General features: G+C 43.6%; 1 protein-coding gene and 1 long non-coding RNA gene across 3 annotated transcripts in view; one reads left to right on the top strand and one right to left on the bottom strand.

Moving 5' to 3' along the window:
• LOC136363954 (uncharacterized) overlaps positions 1-14834 on the bottom strand; it is a 465017-nt gene that overhangs the window by 234163 nt on the left and 216020 nt on the right. The window lies entirely within an intron of this gene.
• The window catches only part of DOCK1 (dedicator of cytokinesis 1), a 269993-nt gene that overhangs the window by 75409 nt on the left and 179750 nt on the right, over positions 1-14834 (top strand). For both annotated transcript variants that reach the window (XM_066323421.1, XM_066323420.1), the window contains exons 25-27: positions 1066-1172; positions 6391-6518; positions 8019-8114. In XM_066323421.1, coding sequence (XP_066179518.1) covers positions 1066-1172; positions 6391-6518; positions 8019-8114 — 331 coding nt within the window. The remainder of the gene's footprint in view (positions 1-1065; positions 1173-6390; positions 6519-8018; positions 8115-14834) is intronic.

The raw sequence follows: 14834 nt of genomic DNA, 5'->3' as shown, positions 1-14834 counted from the left end.
AACCAAATAAAAACTGGTGTTTTAGGAGAACTTTTAGCTTGAAGAGAAAAACACAATTTTATTTTTCGTGATGCTGTTACAAACTGAAAAAACCCTAATTTTAAATATGATTTTACTGCACAAACCCTTCTAACTTTTGTCTGGTTTTATATCTATGGTCTCACTATAGAGGAGGAGGAAAAGAGATGAAGTAGGGGTCAAAGAATAAAAAATATTCTTAGTCGAATATTCCAGTGGCCTGAAGAACCTGGAATTTACCTTCTGCTTGCCTGGAATGTGAAGAGTTTTACATCTCCACTTCCCTGGCTTTAGAAAGTCCTGATTTTTAGAGTTTCTGGACTAAAAAAATTTTGGACAGCAAAATTCCTGGGAAAAGAGAAAGGAAAATGCAGGATTTGGTCTGTTTTACCTCAAATATTGTATTTTTTTTTTCTGGTATTACCAATGCAAATTGCAATTAAGTACTGGGAGTATTTAAATTGAGGTTGATTTCTAATTAGAAGTGAAGTCTCAATAGGAAAAGCAAAGAACCCAAGATTTTAGGAAGAGATTCAAAATTATTGAAAAGTCTTTATCAGTATGAGGTGGGAGCCCAGCTGATGAGTGTGATGGTGCCTTATCCTAAAATGTCCATTTCTGGGATGTTTTTTAATGATTAATTTTTTGTTGGTAGCTTACAGTGTTAATTATCACCTTATTTTTTGGCATCCATCATCACGAACGTGAAGCACAGACAAGGAAAACCTGAAACCCAAAACCTTAAATGAAACACAGAAAATCTAAAACTCAGATACAAGCGAGGAGACAAAAGAAATGACGTTAAAAACTAAAGAAAATTGTGGAAAACTATTCATGATCCTCTGTTCTAATTTTTATTTTTACATCTCCAGAAAAATTGTGTTTGCTCATCCGAAAGCACGAAGCCGATTCTTTATTCCTGGACGTTTTTTATTTTTTTTCCCATGGATTTATGGGTTTAAAATTTAATTTAAAATTCAATTTAATGGGGTTTTTGTTTGGTTTTTTTTTTTGCTTTCCCTGTTGTGTGTGTGTTTGTGTGTGCAGCAAACTCTTCACTGAGTTCATCCTGAACGTGCCCGTGAGCCGCCTGACCATCCAGAAGCTTTACTGCCTCATTGAGATCGTGCACAGTGACCTCTTCACCCAGCACGGTGAGCAGGCACAATCCCAGGAATTCCTGCAATTCCCTGTCCCAGCCCTCTGCCTTGTCCTGCCAGCCCCGTGTTCTGTCAGAAGGAGAAAATTTAAAATCGAAACCCAAGAGCGGTTTGGGTGAGAAAAGAATTTAAAGCCCATCCAGTGCTGCCCTGTGCACCTTCCACTCCCCCAGGCTGCTCCAGTCCCTATCCAGCCTGGCCTTGGGCGTCAGGAAAATCCTAATGGACACTGCAGGTTGTAAATGGTAAAGGAATGGAAGTGCAAAATGACAAAAAAACCCTCTTTGGTCTGTTGTTTGAAAAGGGCCGCGTGATTGTTGGAACTTGGCGTTGGGGTTTATCAAAAATCATCAGTTCAGCTTTGGTGCTCAGTGGCCTCAGGTGGGGGAAATGGAGGTGTTTTTTGACGTCCTCCCTGCCTTGGAGCTGTTCCCTGGCTGCAGGGAAGCAGCACAGAAACCTTTCAGGGGGTGCTGCTCATCCGTGCCTTATTATTTGCTGCTTTCCCATTCGTGGGCCAGTGAAGGATAAGTTCAGGCACTTGTCCTGTGGATTTCCTCCTTGGAGGTGGAACACTTGATTTTTTTCAGGCTGGCTGCAGGTTAAACTGAGCCAAACAAAGTGTTTGTGTGCTGTCAGGGAAGGTAATGAGGGAGCAAATAGGCGCTGCTTCAGTGGGAAAGGAGGTTTGGAAGGATTCTGCTCTCAAATCACCAAAGCTGAGACGGCCGATAAAACAAATTTTGCTGGTTTTAGTTTAAAAAAAAATCGTGGTGTTGTGGTGGTTTTAGACCACTCTTAGAATCTCTGAGAAACAGTTCACCACCTGTGTCATCATGTGTAGGAATTCAGTGGGGACAGCAAGTCCAAACTTTATCTTCACTTGTGAAATGATTTGAAATTATTCAGCCCTTAAATGGTGGATTTTCAAGAACTAAAAGGAGGAATCCAGGTGGAGTTGCTGGTGTTGGGCCTGGGTAAAATGGTGTCCCCAAGAATAATTTAATGTTTCCTGGGTAGAGCTGTGCATCAGTGTTAATCATCTGCTTCTTTCACTCTCAGCTCACTGTCAGTGTAATAATTTCCCCTTCTCCTGGCTGCTCTCAGGTTGCCAGAACTTTGGGGCAGAAGTCAGCAATATCAGGGATCATCCTTTACTCTCCTGGGCAGGAAGAAATGGAGATAACTCAGAGAAAACAAGAAATGGAGTGTAAAACACGCTCCTGAGAAAGGCTGGAGGGACACATGGTGCATTTACCATATTAATCTTCACCTTCCTTTATTGAAGCAATTCCATTTTCAGAGGAGGAGGTGGAAATTGTGTGTGGCTGATTTGTTTTTTAAACCTGACTCCCAGACTCAGCCCTGGAGGGTGCAGGGAATGGTGTAGTCCAACACTATTGAGCTGCTGAGACATTTAAAAGGATGGGTTTTAATGAGAGGGTGATTAATCAGGGCCCAGGCCAGGTTTGCTGACAGAACAGCGCTGCTTAATGGCTCTGAGATCTTATCAGGAGGCTCCTAAGCTGGGTTTTGGTGTCACTGCCTGTTAGGAATGTCCTAAATCCAGCAGCCTTTGGTCTGGCTGGGATGGGGATTCCAGGCACGAGCACTGACCCAAACCACCCTGGGTTTCCCTTGGATGTCTGGGGGTTCTCATTCACTAAACAAAACCTGGCCATAAAATCCTCTCTTGCCACTGGATGACAGAATCCCGGACTGGGTTGGGTTGGGGGGACCTTAAATCCCACCCAGTGCCATCAATGCCATGGCAGGGAGACCTCCCACTGTCCCAGGCTGCTCCAATCCCCAGTGTCCAGCCTGGCCTTGGGCATTCCAGGGATCCAGGGGCAGCCACAGCTGCTCTGGGAATTCCAGCCCAGCTCCTCCTCACCCTGCCAGGAAACAATTCCATTCAAATATCCCGTCTAAGTTTACCCACTTAAAGTCAGCCCAGCCCCTCCCAATGCTCCCAGGGAACAATTCCTGCCCAAAATCCCATCCAGCCCCACCCTGGGACAGTGGGAAGCCATTCCCTGTGTCCTGTCCCTCCATCCCTTGTCCCCAGCCCCTCTCCAGCTCTCCTGGAGCCCCTTTAGTCCCTCCCAGGGGCTCTGAGCTCTCCCTGGAGCTTCTCCTCTCCAGGTGAACATTCCCAGCTCTCCCAGCCTGTTCCAGAGGGGCTCCATCCCTCTGATCTTCTCAGATCTACATCATCATCATCATTCTCTGAAGTTTGTATCTGAAGCTTCAGTTGTGCTGGGAACCTTTCAGAAACACTGAAATTCACTTGAAAATAATTGAACTCCCTATCCACAGCCTTTTTAAAGTTTAGATTTTCCTGTCCCTAGCTCTCTGGGTTGGAGTTCAATACTAAAATGTTGCTGCCTGCTCTTCCTGCTTCTCACTGATTGAGGAGTTTTGAACTGATAGGGAATAGTTTCATATAAGCTGCCAGCTGATCCTGGATCCTGTTGCACAAATGAGATTTTCTTTTCTAAAAGCAATATGCAGTACAGCACTGTGGACTTGGGGAGGGCTGGCAAATGCACAGAAAATTTCATCAGCCTCTTTCTGCTGGAGAAAAAAAGGCTCCAATTCTGTGCTTTGAGAGGTCAAGGATGATTTATTTGTGTCTCCAGAGGAATTAAAATTCAAAATAAATGAATTTGTGAAGCTTGAAGGATTTGGGGGTGAGTGTGTGAAGCAGTTTGCTGAAGCATTTTGCTTTAGTGATCTTGAGTGATGGATGATTCAGTGGGAAATCTGGAGAGCTTGGGTCAGAGTGGAGTCTGGTGGTGGCATTTGTGGATCTTTAAAAAAAAATATGTAAGATATAGTTGTGAAATTTATTTTATTCATATTTATAAACACAAAGATGAATATGTCGTAATTATATAAATAACATTTTTATAGAGAAGTAAATGCATATATCAATTAATAACATTTATCCCTACCACTATATAATGACATAATACATATAATCTTACATATCATTTTAACTCCACTACTTAAAAATTGACCAAAAAGCCATAAATATAAATTTTCCCTGAGTGTTGAGCAGTTTAATAATAATTTAGTGGATATTTCCAGTGCTCATGGTTGGGAGTTAAATGGAGTGTCCTATCCTTGCAAAGGTCAAGGTTTTGGTTTGTGTAAACAGTGATTTGTCTGATTTGTTTTGTCCTATGGAGTTGTTTGGATTCGCTGTTGCTTTGTTTTCCAAATGACTTCCAGCTGATTGCCAAGTGAGCTGTGGAGCTGCTGTAGTCTGAAAGAGAAAATCCAGGGATTTTTCCATGAGGAATTGGAGCCTGTTGAATGGTGGTAGACAACCCCCAGCATTTATGAGAGTTCTTATTGTTCAGTTATGACTCAACTCTGTGGAGTGGGAACAAAGTTCCTGTGCGCACAGGTTTAATTTTTTTTGGCTGCAAGAACTAAACGAACCGTTAAATAAATGGATTTATCAGCGTCCCAAGAAACAAAATGTTTTTATTGACACAGATTTATGGTGTGTGTTCACCTGTGTTCATTGAAGGCTTTCCTCGGGTGCTGCTAATTGATAATTGCCGCTGAGCATCCTTTGGTACAGATGAATATTTGATTTCTCTGTGGCATTAAATCACCATGGGCTGGACTTTGCTCTAGAACAGATGTGCAATTATTACTGTCTGTGATCATTGTGCAGCAGATCCTGGACTGGTTTGGGAGCAGGAGCTGAAGGTCTGGGCCATCAATGTTCCCCATTAATGAGGGGAGCTGTTGGTGGCAGGCAAGGTGATGGGGTTCCACCTTCCCTCCTCTGCTCCTGAGTGATCAGTGCTGGGTGATCAGCTCCGTGTTTTCCAGAACAGTTCATACCAAAGGTGCACTGGAAGTCTCATCTTCCTCTAGGGGATGTCACCAGAGCACTGGGGTGCTTGAGACATCACGGAACCATGGAATGCTTTGGGTTGGAAGGGATCTTAAAATCCATCCAGAGCCACTCCTGCCATGGCAGGGACACCTCCCACTGTCCCAGGCTGCTCCTACCCGTGTCCAGCCTGGCCTTGGGCATTCCAGGGATCCAGGGGCAGCCACAGCTTCTCTGGGAATTCCATCCCAGCCCTTCCCCACCCTCCCAGGGAACAATTCCTGCCCAAATCTCATCCTTCCATCCAAATCTCAGCCCTTCCCTGTGGCAGTGGGAAGCCATTCCCTGTGTCCTTCCCCAATATTCTCTCCTGGCAGGGAGTTGTGCAGAGCCAGGTTCCCCCTGAGCCTCCTTTTCTCCTGGCTGAGCCCCTCCAGCTCTCTCTGCTGCTCCTCATCACCTTTGGGATGATTCATTGGACTTCCCAGCCCGTTTTGTTTCCCCCCATGTTTCCAACCCCAGGTGGGAGCTGCGGAGCCCTGGCAGCTCCACCCGAGGGGATGGAGTGGTGTAATTCCAGACCAAGCACTGGGACAAATCCATTGGTTTTCCCTTGCTCAGAAATCCAGCCTGGCTGATCAGAGTCACTGCAGCCAGTGGAACTCAGAGGTGCCTCAGATGTTAAACTTGATCTTTGCCCCCTCCCTACCAGTGGGGCTTAGCAGGGCTGTGGAACATTCTCAACCCTCTAATTAGGAGCCTTTGAAGTTATTAAAGACTGGTTCACCTGGCAGGCTTTGCAAAGACATGTTCTGTGCCTTTCCTGGAGTGCTCAGCAGCTGGCTCTTGGGGTTGGCCTTGTCCCTGCATTTGGGGACAGTTTACATTATAACCCCTGTGCCCTGGGGGGTTTTGTTTTATCTGCTGTTGCCTTTCCATGTTAGTCCAGAATTCAGGAGGCAACATTTCCTGAAGTTTCCCAGATGCAGAGGCACAAGGCTGTGATCACAGAGCGTCTCTGGGGCAAATATGCAGAGCCAAGCTGCTCACTGGGCTGGCATTTATATGGATAATTAGTAATTAATTTTGACCTGGTGATTCCCTCCATGTAGGAAGAGTCTTGAGTACTTGAGCAAGGAAAATAATTTTTTGGGTTTTTTTTAGTAGGGGCAAATGGTCAAAGGTTGGAGCAGTTCAGAGGCAGAGGTTGGTGAGGTGAGGTTTTGACTGAAAAGCTGGAAGTTAATTTATTTTTCCTGATGTATTTTTTTTGTGTGTGTGTCTTATGTAAGCACTGAAGCACATCAGCCTGAAGGCCCTGAAAGCTGTGTTTGTAACCTCGTGTTTTGTGTGCAGACTGCAGGGAAATCTTGCTGCCAACAATGACAGACCAGCTCAAGTATCACTTGGAGAGACAAGAAGATTTGGAGGCTTGCTGCCAGTTGCTGAGTAACATCCTGGAAGTGCTCTACAAGAAAGATGTGGTGAGTGCAGGGTGGCTCTGTCATCAGGAACTCTTCACAGAAATTGTTTTAGTAAAGTGAATTAAGGAGGTAACTCCTGAAGCTTTAGATTTTTTAAAGTTTTTCTTTTATATAACCTCTTAACCAGCCTTTTCTAACTCTTAGTTTTCCAGTGATGAGGATGTGTCGTGTGGCATCTCACACATCCCATCCAGCACAGCACTTGTTCCTGAGGCACATCCAATAGAGCTTTTCTGCTTAGACAGTGAATAAATAAATATCCTTAGGAGTTAAACCTTCCTCATTTACTGTGCCTGGCCTCTTCCAGGTGGAAAATGTTTTGTTCTGGTGCTTTTTTTTTTCCTCCCGTGGGCATTCTGGGCAATGTGCTTTTGAGTTGTATCGTTGCTGACATGGTTCCCAGACGTGCACCATGTATTACATCCCTTTTTATTGCATAATAGTCTCTTTTTTGCTTTCTCTTGACCTCAGCAAACGTACAAATATTGGTGCTTTGCCAGCGAGCTGCAGTGATTTGATGCTCTCCTAAAAATCTGGGCTGCTGCTGCTGCTGCCTGAACCTTCAGTGCTGTGTAGAATCATACACTAATTCAGCTGGAAAGGACCTCAGGGGTCAGCTACTCACATCTTCTCTGGCATCTTATTTAATCGAGGTTTTTTTGGGTTTTGCTCTGATTTTTGTTTGGTTTTGGAAGTAGCTCTGTGTGGCTGCTTCAGCAAGGGGGTTGTTTTACAGGAGGGATTTGGTTCTGGCTGCTCCTGTCACTCTCTGTTGGCTGTTTTTCCTCTCTGTGGTGGGAACTCACCCGCAGCTCCAGCCTCTCCCAGGCTGATCCTGGCAGCAGGACCAGTTCCTGGGTGAGTTTGTGCTGGTGGTGGATCGTCCTTCCAACAGGCAAATCTATTTTTCATCCATAAAGTAAAAGATGGCAGCAAAGCTCATCTGTTTCTTTCTCCTCGTCGTGTTCTTGGCTTCATTTTTTGCCCATCATTCTGCGTGAAATTTCTGGAATTGTTCTGAAAAGCTGCCTGGAATAAATATTCCATTTTAACTCTTTCAAAAGTAGTGGTAGGATGCTTCTAATACTGATTGAAATTAGCAGGTCCTTAATGAAAGTTTGGCTTTGCTTTTCTCTCCCTTTTAATTGAGCTGTTGCAGAAGAGCTCCTTCCCTCCCCAAAATCTGGTAATGCCTGTGAGGGTTTGATGTTGGAAAAATGATTTGGGGGAGGAAAATTAACAAGTAACTAAATGTCACAGGCTGCATTTCCAGGGTCTTGGCTTTTCATTGACATTGCAGCAGCACATTTTAATTTATCAGGAACGTGCATCACCAAAACAACACTACTTTGCTAAAGTGGGAGACTCCTTTTGATCAACAGCAAGTGATGTTTTGATTGGATTTGCGGCAGACTGGTGGGTTGAAAGGCAACACAAACGTTGTGTTTGTCGTTGGTGTCTGTTGTTTGTAGTTATCACAGATTTGTTCCTTGTCCTCAGGGCCCCACACAGCGACATGTCCAGATCATCATGGAGAACCTGCTGAGGACAGTGAACAGAACTGTCATCTCCATGGGACGGGACTCAGAGCTCATTGTGAGTAAACTCAGACACCTCTGTCACATCTTCCTGGGCCTGCCTGTAATAGGATTGCAATCCCAGGTGACCCAGAGCAATCAAAACCTCCTCTCTCTCTCTCTCTGTGTGTGCTCAGGAAGCTGGAAAGCACTGCCTGGTAATTTTGCTGTGGTTGACAGAGGGGAAGAGCAAAACGAAACAAAAAAAAGAGCTTGAAAAATATCTGTGAGCAGGCGATTAGGCAGGATTGATATCTGTGTGCACCAAAATGATGTAGTATTGGTAATTAGCCAGCTGAGAAGTGTGAAAATGAGACTTGGCTGTTGTTACTGCATTACAAGCATCTAGTTGTCTTTTTTTGACTTAAATTGAGATAAGCAAGGTGAGTGTTCAAGTGATTGAAGAACAGAGCCCAGGATTATGTTTAGAGGAAGGACTGATGCAAGTGACCCTCTGGACTTTTAACACTGTGATTTTAAAGCCTTACACTTGAATTTTTCCACTGTTAATTAATTAATATTGGACTGAATAATGAAAAAAATAGTGAGGCCTGTTGATATCTGAGATGGGGATAGATCTGAGTGTGGTTTTGGGAGCCTCTCTGTGGCTTTGGGAGTCTCTCTGTGTTTTTGGGAGTGTCTGTGTATTCTTTCTCAGCTGTCTGCTCCTGGCAGCTGATCCCTCCAGGAAACTGGTCAAAGTGGGCCAGGTTTGTGCTGTGTCTGAGCACTTGTCCCTCAGTTCTGCACCAGTTTGGGTCTGAAATCAATGCATTGATTTCTTACAACGGGGTTAATTTTAAGTCAGAGAGATGAGTCCATCAGCAATTTGAATTTTTGATCTCCTCTTTCCTTCCCTATTTAAACTCTCCCTGTAACTGCACGGTGATATTTGACTTTAACAGGGCTCTGTGTCCTCAGCACATCTTCCTTACCTCCTGCTGCCCATGTCCTTGGCATTTGGGGCTGCTTGTGGTGGCAAATCTGCTGCAAGATCATTTTCTCTTTGGTGCAGCATCCAGTGGCTTGCTTTTGGTCTTCCACTTGTATCACTTCAGGTTTTGTCGCGAGGAAGGGATAATGGATCTCCACATCCATTGTTGGAGCAAGAAGTCACAGAATCCCAGGATGGTTTGGGTTGGAAGGACCTTAAAATTCATTTTATTCCACCCCTGCCATGGGCAGAGACACCTTCCACTGTCTCACATTGCTCCAAGCCCTGTCCAGCCTGGCCTTGGACACTTCCAGGGATGGGAATCCACAACCTCTGTGGGGAAATAGTTCCGAGCAGATCATTCCTACAGAATATTCCAGTGCTGCAGTAACAGTGCAAGGAAGTCGAAAGCCTTATGTGTTATTTTAACTTCCTCAGTTGCAGGCTGAATGTGAGTTAATTATTGTTTTGATGAGCGTGATTCAGGTGATATTTAAGAATGTTAATTACGCCTTTTGCAGTTAGCTGAGTGGATTTGAAAACTTGTGTGTGTGTGTGTTTGAACTGAGAACAGTGATATTAAAGATCTGCATTGTGCTGGTGAGCACAGCCTGGAATCCCTCCTTGCACGGCCTCTGTAATCAGCTAATGAACACTGAGATTTCAGGCTATTTTTAATGAGTACTTACTCCTACCTTACAATGCAGCCTTTGCTGAAGAGATTCCCCTGTTAAATAACCAGCCACAACTCATTTTTGTGGTGTCAGCAAAGCAGGAGGAGTAAAATGAATAATAATGATAACTAGGAAGCACAGCCTGACCTCTCTTGGATCAGATTTGGCTTGAAACAATGCAGTGACTTTTCATTGTTTTTTGTTTTACCTGTAGTAGAGAATTAACCATACAGGGTGACTGGAAGGAAGGAATTTGAAATATCTGACAGGGTTCAAGTAGTGATAATTTCTTTAAAAGGAGTAAAATACAGGACATAACCAATTTTTTTGTTCTCTAACTGTGTTGGTGTCCTGAAGCTGGCGTGTTTTCTCCTTGGAAAAAAACTCTTTTGTGGCACCATCTCCATCCAAAACCTGATGTTGCATAATGCAGTTTATGAGCAGTGGAGGAAGGTTAAGGATTTAAGTGCTCAAGTGAGAAGTTTTAATTACAGGATGAGCCTTTTCTACAGTGTTAAACTGGAAGGATTCTCCAGCAGTGCCCTTTGGCTTTGCACGTTTGGTTTTCATTTTTTCCCTCCTTAAATGTGAGTTCCTTGATAAAATCAAAAGCAAGTTTTGTCCTGTACCTTCAAAAGAGAATCACCTTGAAATAAGACATCGCTTGCAAGGACAAAAACCAGATATTAAGTAAAATGAAATAGAAATTACAAGTTTGAAATCCGATTTGACAATGTTGGTGGCAAAAGAACTTTTAATCCTCGTTGGTTGGGCCTGTTTTTCCCTCTAAGTCTCATTGGTGGTTTTTACTTGATCCATTTGCCAAGTAGAAAAATATTTTTTAAAAATTATTATTATTATTAATAATAATAATAATAATAACAATATTTTTAAAAATATAATGATTCTATTGTTAGTAGAGGATGCAGCCCGAGGGTGCTGAGCTGTGTCCTGCTCCTCCAGAGTTCCTGGTTGAGGTTAATTTTGCTCCTGCCTCGAGCTGCTGCTGCTCCTGGCACAGTGAGAAGTCACCTGGAAAACAAACCACAAAACCTTTCTGACTGAAGAACACGTTGCCTGAAGAAAAAAATAAAATGAGCAAACTTCTTTGAGCCTTTGGAAAAGTGATTTTAAACCATCTCCTGCCTTTCCTGGTGGCGTTTGGACCATGTTGGGTTCCACGTGAGGCAACATTTTGGCTTCCTGCAGTAATCAGGGCAGAGCAGCCTTGGTGGCAGCTCCAAAATGATCCATGGCTGCTCCTTCTCCTCGTGTCAGCAGCTTGGGATGTGCCTCAGTTCCAAAGCCAAGGAGAGCAAGCTCTTCAATTTCTGAAAGGAAACCTCCTGGCCTAGGGGAGGGTCTGGGTTGGATGAGTTGGTCTTTCCAGGTCCCTTCCAACCCAAACCATTCCATGCTCCTGTGGTTTTAACTTCCAAGAGTGTGTCCTGAAGGAGGGTGGCTCTGGAGGACATCCAGAGGTGTGTGGGGAACAGAGTCACTGCTGTGACCAGGGAAAAGGGATTATTTTGGATATTGGGGTGTGTGTCCAGGAGGCACTGGACAGGACTTGGTGGTGGTGCTGATGGGTGGAATCTTCCCCAGTTTGCTGCTTTCCCCTCTGTGCTCTGGGATGAGGATGAGGTGGAAGCAGAGCAGAAATGATGCAGGAACCATCAGAAGGAGGAAAAGGGCTTTGTGGAATCTGTGCAAGGTTTCTGGAAGGAGATTGAGAAGGGGCATCTCTGTGGGGTGCAGGTGACACCTGACACGAGGAGAGTGACAAGGGCAGAGTGGCACTGATAGGGAACTCTGGATAATCAATCAATCAATCAATCAATCAATCAATCACCATGGTGGATTGTCCATCTCTCAGCAGTTCCAGGCTGGAGGCCTCTCCAGAGGGCTGTAAAATACAAGTGCAAGCCTGAAATAAGAGTTATTGGTGGTCACAGGAGGCTTCTGGGGCTGCAGTTAATTATTCAGGAGTTAAATCTGGATGTAAATGATCTTCCTGTGCCTTAAAATCTGTCCAGGTCAGACTTCATGGATTCCAAAACCTCGTTTTCTTCACCAGAACTTCTTGCATGTAAAAACAATTTGCTTTATTGAGTCACGTGTTTTCTTCTCTTCAAAAATCATCAGAAATTACACATTGCAAGCTAATTTCACTGAAACCAGAGTGGTATTTGGATGGTGGCCATGACTTTACTCCATCACTAATGCTGAGCTTTTTTTGTGGTGTCAAACCGTCCCTGTTGCATTCCCTACCGACCTTTATGGGAAGGAGCTGCACTCACCTAAACAAATGGACACATTTGTAGCACTCCAGTTATTTTAATGAACCACAGATGGCTTTTATGGAATACTAAAAATCTTCGTGCAGCCCCTTTTCTCCTCGCAGACAAAATGGTGTTGGTGCAGTTGGGTTTTTAGTGGCAATCTGGTTCAATTCCAGCTCAGTTCCAGCAGCAGTATGTAATATGTGGTAATACACAGGTCTTGGTATAATCTAACAGCTGACTTGGCTGGGAAGTTCATGAAAATTTACCCCAATTTGATTGGAAAAAGTGATTTAATCTTTCGAACATCGAGTGGAATTAAAGGCATCGAACAGCGGTTTTGCATTTTAGGCAAGAAAAAGCAAACACTTTGTAGCCATGGTAGGATTTTCCAGTTTTAATCATGTTTTTGTTGGGTTTTTTTTTTTCAGTTTATCCTGTTTTTTTAAAAGTATTTTTACAGTTATTTTTGTTTTTAATCTTTAAGAAACCAAGTGCTACTCACAGGAATAGTGTTTTCCTCATAGTTCTAAACCAAAGGATGCAACTGTTGCTGTGTGGAAATTAGAAGGACTCAGCAAAGAGCAAGGGATATAAAACCACTGCAGTATTTATTGGCTAAAAAGTATTTTGAAGCAGGAGGTGGGAGAGAAGTTCAGCTAAAAAATCAGTGTATGAAGTGCAGGGGACTGCCAGTGAATCCAGCAAAGCCACACTGAAAATAAAACTGCATTTTTCTCATTAGAACCTCCAAGATCTTCTACGTGAGGGTGAAAATAGCTCTGTCACATTGAACTAAAAGCTCTAAAGAATTAGGTTGTTTTTTTTTTTTTTTCTCTTGGTGTCTATCTAACCTGAGCCTGAGTGATTCTAAAGGCAATACAATTATGATACATTTTACACACTTGCAAAAACATTTTATTACAAAGTACATCGGAGAGGGGTAGGAGAGAACACCAGATGTCAGTCGGAAGCAAGACTCTATGGTAATGTCAGCTTTCCCCAGGTTTAAAAAAATGTAAAAAATTAAAAACTTTGCAACTTCTTAAGAAAATAGCCTGGACATGTACAGAACACGCCGTGAGAACTTTCCCTTGGAGCTCTTTGTTTCTCCACTTGGAGTTTCCTCCCTCTTTTCCCGCGATTCCGGGAGCTCTGGATCAGTCAGGAACCACAGACAGGGTTTGTGGCAGGGTCCCTGCACACACAGAAAGCTTTGGGAATTGATTGCCATGGAGAGATGCTTAGTTTCATTGCTTTAAAAAAACCCCAAACACTAGGCCTGTTAGCATGGAGGAGTGTGTTAGTTATTAATGTTAGTTTTATAATGGATACTGCTGTATTTTATGCCATTTTTTGAGATTTCTTCCTGCTTAGGGGAAAAAAAAAAAAAAAAAAAAAAAAAGTAATTTTTTGTTTGGAAATATTTGGGTTTTCTAAGCCGTGTCATGTGGGCTGTCTTGGAAACAGTTCTATATTTTAGTTAAAAACAATATAAAATATATTAAACATGGGAGGTTTTTCCACGTGAAACAATGGCACTTCTTTCCTGGTGTACAGGATCACCTTCTTTAATCCTTCAGCTCTCACCAGAGGATTTCAGGATTTGCTTCTGTGCAAGAGCTCACAGCCCTCTTGAAAGATTTACTGCAAATATTGAGCTGGGCAGAAGCATCTTCTGCATTTCTTTTCCCATTTTAACTTGCTTTTCTTGCTCTTTGGAGGGAAAAAAATTAGTTATTTTCCTCCAGTTTCCTCGCAGGAATAAATTGGCCGCTGAGCTAAGAGGAGAAACTGCAAAAAGAAAAACACTTCCCTGGATTTTTAGTATGTCCAAATTAATGATCACGGTCCTTGCACCTAGAGGATGAAGAATTTGTACCTTCCTGCTGCTACAGGGGATGCAATTTCAAACCCAATTTGTCATATGACACTCAAATTATCTGAAATCCTTAGGGAAAAAAATCGCAAACCAAAACTAAATACAAGATTCCCACTCTCTGGCCACTTCTAGCATGAGGAATTTTTTCCACCAATGGTCATTTTAGATGCAAGTTTAATGACAGCAGCAAATACTTAAAGGAAAAGTTGCAGTTTATAAGTCAGAGCAAAATTTTAAGTGCCATTTCAAAAAAAAAAAAACAACCAGACCAAATTAGGAAAAAATCTGATTCACATCTCTCCCCTAAGTGTTTCAATTACTGAGTACAATTAATAGAGCGAGATATAACTGATAATAAGCTGGGAAACCCATCTGAGCAGCTTAATAAATAGCATTTCAAATTTCAGCTCCTTCCAAGCAGCGCTGCAGCCTCGACATCTCCTGCTGCCTCCTGCAGCAGTGGAGAGGTGTTCCAAAGACTGCTGCAAAAAAAACCACTCTAACCCATGGCAGAGGCCAACAATCCGGATTGGGACGGGTCTGTTTTGGGGTCGGGTTTTGTTCCTCCGTGGCCGAGACCTTTCCAAGGTGACACCCAGGGGTTGTCCCATGGCCTGGACCCTGTTGAGCTGGAGGTGCTTTTTAAAGGCTGGGCTGATTTTTGGGAGGTTTCTGGTCGCTGCCCTCACTGGGGCCGAGCAGCAGAGTGGTTCTTCTGGTGGTGAGGACACAGCTAAACCAGAGATGACGTTGAAATGTGAGAGCTTGGTCGGAGTCTACATCGCATGAAGGCAGAGGATACAACCACAGTCACGTCTCGGAGATCGGCGCGGCTTCGGGCCGCGGGAAAAATTGTGCTTTGTCCAGGAATTCTGTGCTGAAAACTGCACTCCCCCATCCACGTGGAGCTGTAAAACCGAACGCCGCTGCAAACATAAGGCTTGCTCCTTGTTTTTCCCCCCGGTTG

This window comes from Sylvia atricapilla, chromosome 8 (assembly GCF_009819655.1).
Source record: "Sylvia atricapilla isolate bSylAtr1 chromosome 8, bSylAtr1.pri, whole genome shotgun sequence".
Taxonomy (NCBI): Eukaryota; Metazoa; Chordata; class Aves; order Passeriformes; family Sylviidae; genus Sylvia; species Sylvia atricapilla.
Note: the sequence above shows the minus strand (reverse complement) of the source record. Positions and strands in the feature narration are given on the sequence as shown.